This window comes from Orycteropus afer, unplaced genomic scaffold, assembly GCF_000298275.1.
Source record: "Orycteropus afer afer isolate SDZICR_OR568_19922 unplaced genomic scaffold, OryAfe1.0 scaffold00111, whole genome shotgun sequence".
In the NCBI taxonomy this organism is placed as follows: domain Eukaryota; kingdom Metazoa; phylum Chordata; class Mammalia; order Tubulidentata; family Orycteropodidae; genus Orycteropus; species Orycteropus afer.
The window spans coordinates 2,835,209-2,842,301 of NW_006921698.1; the positions used below are offsets into that span (position 1 = coordinate 2,835,209).

At 33.8% G+C, this 7,093-nt stretch overlaps 1 protein-coding gene across 1 annotated transcript in view; it reads right to left on the minus strand.

Annotated features, from left to right (window-relative positions):
* Positions 1 to 7,093, minus strand: part of MDGA2 (MAM domain containing glycosylphosphatidylinositol anchor 2) — a 1,222,586-nt gene that overhangs the window by 503,209 nt on the left and 712,284 nt on the right. The window contains 1 exon segment of the mRNA XM_007943667.2: positions 3,784 to 3,980. Coding sequence (XP_007941858.2) covers positions 3,784 to 3,980 — 197 coding nt within the window.

The window sequence follows — 7,093 nt, forward strand, 5'->3', positions numbered from 1 at the left end:
AAGGCTGGTGGTTCAAACTCACCAGCCACTCCTCGGAAGGAAGGTTGGGCAATCTACTTCTGTAGTGATACCACCTAGGAAACCCAAGGAGGGGTCGCTATGAGTCAGGTCTGACTCAATGGCACATAACAACAACACAGCAATACTGATAAATGTAGATTAATATATGTTGTGTTCTTTTTATAAATGTGTAATAGCCATTAGAGTCAAAAGAAAAATGAGTGTGAATTTAAAATTTTTTAAAACATTTTTTAACTGATATCTGTGACAATTAAAGTAAATATTAAAGGAATGTTTCACATTATTTTATAAGCAAACCAGAAATGCTGCTTAACTATGGGTATTATATCACTAGAAAAATGTCAACACTGAGAAGGGCTACTGAATAATATATAGAATACCTTGCCTTTACTGTTCTTATTTTTTTATGAAATAGTTTTAGTTGAAGAATGTAATCAATGTCATGGAATTTTGCATGTAGATATTATTGAATTGGGATTATGTTTTGTGGTGTATATTTTCACCAAAAAAGAAAGTAAAGAAAAAAATTGTTAGAAGTTTAAATATAAGGATTTCAATTTTTTAAAAAATGTTTAAGAAATGTGTCCTCAAACTTTATAAATTAAACAAACACTTGGTATTTTTCTAGAACTTTTGTAACGATGTTTTGTAAAGATGTTTGTGACATCATCTTGTGTATTGTAATTAAATCTTCTAATTATAAGACTGAACATATTTACATCAATTATGTAATTAGTTATAATTAGGCTAATTGGACTAACTACACAATTAGACAATAATCAACTCAAAATTCTTTTTAACAAATCATGGAAATTTAAATGCAAAAATCTTACAGCTTCACAGAATATTAAATTTATAAGATCAACAAAATAAAAGTAATATGCTAAAGCATATACAATTGATCTTAATCAAGAAATACGTATGTTTGAATGTTTCTATCAGTTTGGTCTATATAATACATTTAATATTAACAAATTCAGCACATGCATAATATTAAAGTATTGAAGCATTTCTTGCTTTAACATTACTTTTGAATAATATAACTACATAACCAGTTCAAAAGGATTTGTAGATAAGTAATATAATCAAATAATTAAGGAAGGAAAGACATTAGTAGGAGCTAAAGCTACAGATATTTTTGGCAATTATTTACTACAGCAGGGTAATTTAGAATACAGAATTGTAAAAAGTAATGTTTTTTTTAAAAAAAATATATTTTAAGAGAAGTAATTTATTAGCATAGTTAAAATTGGAGACAGGTTGTGTTATACAGCACGGTGAAGGTAAAGGCTGATATTCGTATAGAAAGAAGTATCATCCATGAAATGTTCAAATTAAAATTGTGTTTTTTCATAAAGGAAGGGGACAGAAATAAAAGGAAAGAAAAAGTAAAATTTAAAAGGTAGAAGCAATAGCTACTGGTTTGAGAACCCTTATATAAGATGTTTTTTGGGAACTGCTAATACAGAAATATAAACGATTTCAAAAGAATGAATGAAAAGTTTGATTATACTTATTCAATGATTTTCAAATGGAAATGCCTAAGGCATTTGACTGCTAACCAGAAGGTTGGCAGTTCAAACCCATCAGCCAGTCCTCAGAAGGAAAATTGGACAATCTACTTTCATAGAAATACACCTTGGAAAACCAAGGAGAGGTCACTATGAGTAGGAAACAACTCAACGGCAGTGAGTTTGTTAGAGACATCTGAGTACCTATATACTGGTAGCATATATATTTTTTAATTTTTAAATTTGACTTTAATAAAAATAGAAGAATGAATCATAGTAGTATAGAATAGATGGGGAAAATGTGATCCAGGTTGCTGGCAGACAGGTTAAGGTGTCAATGTAGTCTTAGCCAAGGAAGGGTCAGATTAAAACTAGTTTCAAGACTGGTATTCAAGGCACACTATTAACACATGATTAATAGTGATTTTGAGAACTTTATATTTTGTCATATTACAATTGTTCTATAGCTTTGAAGAGCAATACATGCAAATGTGTATTATGGGTGCCGGTGCTTTTTATGTAATGATTGCACTCTTCCACAGTTAATTTCTGAACATTGGTAATATGTTAATCTAAAACAGATAAGGCCTTAGACATTCCGATTAATTGTCTATATAAGAAAATACACTGACTGACAGGAGAGAAAACAGGATGCTTAGAAATTTATGAACTCAGGATAACTTTATTTATTACAGAGTTCATATGTGAAACAGTATGAATCATACAATTTTGAAGTAGAATATTTAAATTTTTATCACATACTCCTATAGTTCTGAGCATAAGTATGTCTCAAATTATATAAAATATGGCCAAATCTCTTTTTATCCTCTTGTCTGTCTGTATCATATCTATATATTTTTTACTATTCAAATTATTGTTGTTAGGTGCCATTGAGTCAGTTTTGACTCATAGTGACCCTGTATATAACAGAAAGAAACACTTCCCATCTTGTGCCAGGCTCACAATCATTGCCCTGTTTGAACCCATTGTTGCAGCCACTGTGTCAATCTATCTCCTTGAGGGTCTTGCTCTTTTTCACTGACCTTCTACTTTACCAAGCATGATATCCTTTTCCAAGTACCAGTCCCTTCTGACAACATGACAGCATTCTTGCTTCTAATGAGCATTCCAGCAGTACTTCTTCCAAAACAGATTTGTTTGTTCTTCTGGCAGTCCATTCAATACTCTTTACCAGCACCACAATTCAAATGCATCTGTTCTTCAGTCTTTCTTATTCACAGTCACTGTTATTTGGAATATTCTTACAAATATATTCTTTCTATTTTAAAATTTTATTTTTGTTGTTAATTTGGTTTGTAAAATTTTTCTAGTCACCAAGAAAACCCTGTAACAACAGCACTTAAATATTATTAAAAATATCAGTCTTCCTTAAGAGTTATTCTCTACTCTTGATACACTACAGAAGACTAATTTAGTTTACATTCACACTACATTAACTTAATTCAATTTTTCTTTGTATTAAAGAAATATTTTAAATAGCTGATTAGATATTTCAATTTTTACATAATTAAGGCTCTATTCCTAAACTAATTCAAAGCCAAAAATAAACAAAGGAAATTAAAGAGAGATTGTTCTTAAAACAAAGGCTAGAATACATCTCAAATAGATTTTATTATTCCTTTGAACTTCTTTACCATTGCAAATGAGAAACTAAAACCTTCTGCATTTAAGAATTATTTTCAACAAATAACAAATCAGGCAGATAAATGTACAACTATTTTATGTTGTCAGAAGGGACCAGTCCCTGCAGGATATCATTAGTGGAAAAGGAGAGTCAGAAAAAAAAAGGGTAAGAATCTCAATTAGATAGATTGACCCTGTGACTACAACAATGGGCTCAAGTATAGCAAAGACTGTGAGGACAGCAGAGGAGCGGGCCAGTACTTTGTTCTGTTGCACACAGGGTCCCTGAGTCAGAGCCGGCTCAACAGCACTTAATAACACACATACTTTATCATGACACCTACGTAATTATGGATGAAGAAATATAGATTAGAAGATAATAAATTTAAGAATTGTTTTCTAGAGTGAAGATTTTAGGTTTAACTATCAACTACTAAAGGACCACAAACTATCTATGTCCTCTGATTTTTCAGTTGAACACATATAAGTTTTTTAAAGGTGATATTTCAAGAAGTTATCTTTAGAACTAGCTATAATATTGCATGCTGCTTGAATCAGGAAAGTATCCCAGTGGGATGGAGTGGAAACACTATATCTTATGTCCTACCTGTGTAAAGAAGGGTTCATAAATCTCAACTCCTTTATCAGATCCTTGTAGTAATACCTCCTGGCCGCGTCTCCAGCTGTACCGAACAGGTGGATTGGAATTGGCAACACATCGAAGGAACACTGTTCTCTCGTAGTAAAACTGTTCTTTAGCTTCACCTATACTCTGATGAACAGTTACTACTGGATCATCTAAATCTAGAAAAAAGAAAAACAATCAAGTAGCAATATTTTGAGTTACATGGCTTTTAGAGTAATGTATATATATTCCTAATGATTTTATTACTTATCAGTAAAGTCATATTTTTTTCCATTGAGTTTATTGAACAATTAGTTGAGAAGTTTCCAATAGGAGGTAAACATAAATAATAGTTATTTCTCAACATCTTTATGTGCTTAAACAGTACAGATGACCTTGCATATTTCCAATAGTCACATAAAACAGACCTCCATGAGAAAACTCAAGATGCATAACCTTAAAATTCAAGAGTTTAGCTAGATGAGGTTTTTCTTTTTGAATTACTTATAACTCATTTATTAAAAACAATCAAAGAACTATGTTTTTGTTATTATGCTCTTTCTAGTAACCATATCTACTCTGACACAGGGTTAAATTTCACCTTCTTCTCAAATTTTATATCCTGGCTCATATTTGCTAACTTGCAATATGCTAACAGAGGTAAGTTAATGTCAACTTCAGAAGAGGACATAGAGCAAGGGATATCAGGATATCATTGCTGATATCAGATGGATTTTAGTTGAGAGCAGTGAATAACAACAAAAAAAAAATTGTTTACCTGTGTTTTACTGACTATGCAGTCATTCTATTGTGTGAATCAAAACAAATTATTGATAAAATTGCAAAGAATGGGAATTCCAGAATACTTCATTGTGCTTATATGGGATATATATATATAGACTAAGGCAGTCATTGAAACAGAACAAGGGGATATTGCATAGTATAAAATCAGGTGTATTCTTTCACCCTACTTATTCAATCTGTGTACTGAGTAAATAACTACAGAAGCTGGATTATATGAAGAAGAACATTGCATCAGGATTGGCAGTAGACTCATTAATAACCAATGATAACCAGATAACACAACCCTGCTTGCTGAAAGTGAAGAGGACTTGAAATACTTACCTATGAAGATCAAAGATTACAGCTTTCAGTATTTATTACATTTCAACATGAAGAAAATAAAAATCCTGACCACTAGACCAGTAACCAACATCATGTTAAATTGAGAAAAGTTTGAAGTAATCAAGGATCTCATTTTATTTCAATCCATATAGTCAATGCCCATGGAAGCAGCAGTCAAGAAATCAAAGGACATATTGCACTTGGCAAATCTGCTGCAGAAAAGCCTCTTTAAAGTGTTCAAAAGCAAAGATGTCATTTTTAGGACTAAGGTACGCCTGACCCAAGCCATGGTATTTTCAATTGCCTCATATGGTATGAAAGCTAGACAATTAACAAGGAAGATAGAAGAAGTTTTGATGCATTTGAATAGAGGTGTTGATGAAAAATGTTGAATATACCATGAACTGCCAAAGACTGAACAAATATGTCTTGGAAAACGTACAGCCAGAAAGCTACTTAGAAGTGAAGATAGTGAGACTTTGTCTCAAGTGCTTTGGACAAGTTACCAGATGGGACCAGTCTCTGGATGAAGATATCACATTTGGTAAAGTAGAAGGTCATGGAAGACGAAGACCCTCAATGAGATGGATTGACCAAGTGGCTGCAACAACAGGCTCAAATGTGGCAACAATTTTGAGGATGGTACTGGATCAAGTAGTGTTTCATTCTGTTGGGCATAGAGTCACTATAAGTCAGAATCAAACTGACAGCATATAACGACAATAACAATTATTTTATTGTTGGATATTGGAACTACTTCTTTGCTATTTGTATGTGTCCTAAAGAAGTAATAGCTTTTAAAATACCACAGGGATTGACAAATGTTTTCTATTAAAGTCAAGATACTAAATATTTCAGGCTTTGCATGTCATACAACCTATGCCACAGTTTCTCAGTTCTGCCTCTGTAGCAAGAAAGCAGCCAAAAGCAATATGTTAACTAATAAGCATGGCTATGTTCTGATACAGCAGCCCTTTGGTGTAATGGTTAAGCACTCAGCTGCTAAACAGAAGGCTGGTGGTCCAAAGTCACCAGTGGTTCTAGTTCTACAGGAGACAAGACCTGGCAATCTGTTCCTATAAATATTACAGCCTAGGAAACCTTATGGGCAAGTCTACTCTGTCCGATAGGGAAGCTGTAAGTCAGACTTGACTCTATGACACTTAATGACAACATGTTCCAATAGATTTTAGTCACAAAAATAAGTGCCCCAAGGTGAATTTGGTCCATGAGCCATAGTTTGCTACAGTTTGTTGATTCCTGGTGTACCATATCCCGAGTTCCTGTCTTAAGAGAAAAAGAAATTTAAAAAATATATTTGCTTTAAAAAGAAATGAAAGAAGGAAGGAAGGAAGGGACACTCTTGTTTCCATGTGCTAGTATATAATTATTAAGTGTGATGTGAACACCCGCTGTGTTTACATATCAGCTTCACCCCATCTAGCTTTACTTCATGAAAGGTTAATTATTCTCTATGTTCTTTAATTTCCTTGTTAGTAAAATGTTATTAGTAATAGTACTGATGTCAGAGGGTTGGGGAATTAAATGATATAGTCCATAAAGCCCTAGACACACAGCTGTTGTTAGGTGCCATCAAGTCGTGTCCAACTCATAGAGACCCTATGCATAGTAAAACAAAACACCGCCTGGTCCCGTACCAGCTCCATGATCCTTGCTATATTTGAGCCCATCGTTGCAGCCACTGTGTCAATCCATCTCATTGAGGGCCTTCCCCTCTTTTGTCAACCCTCCATCTTTCCAAGCATGACATCCTTCTCCAGGGAATGGTCCATTCTCACACAAAAAAAGTAGGTGAGATGAAGTCTGGCCATTCTTGCTTCCAAGGAACATTCCAGCTGCACTTCCTCCAGGACAGACCTGTTAGTTCTTTTAGCAGTCCATGGTACTTTCAACATTCTTCTCTAGCACCATAACTTGAAAGGATCAATTCTTCTTCAGTCTTCATTCATTATCCAGCTCTCACATGCATATGAGGAGATTGAAAATATCATGGCTTGTGTCAGGCTCACCTTAGTCCCCAAGGAGACATCCTTATTCCTCAGCACTTGAAAGAGGTCTATTGCAGCCAACTTGCCCAGTGCTATAGGAGCTCTGGTAGCATAGTGGCTAAAGCACTTGACTGCTAACCGGAAGGCTGGCGGTTCAA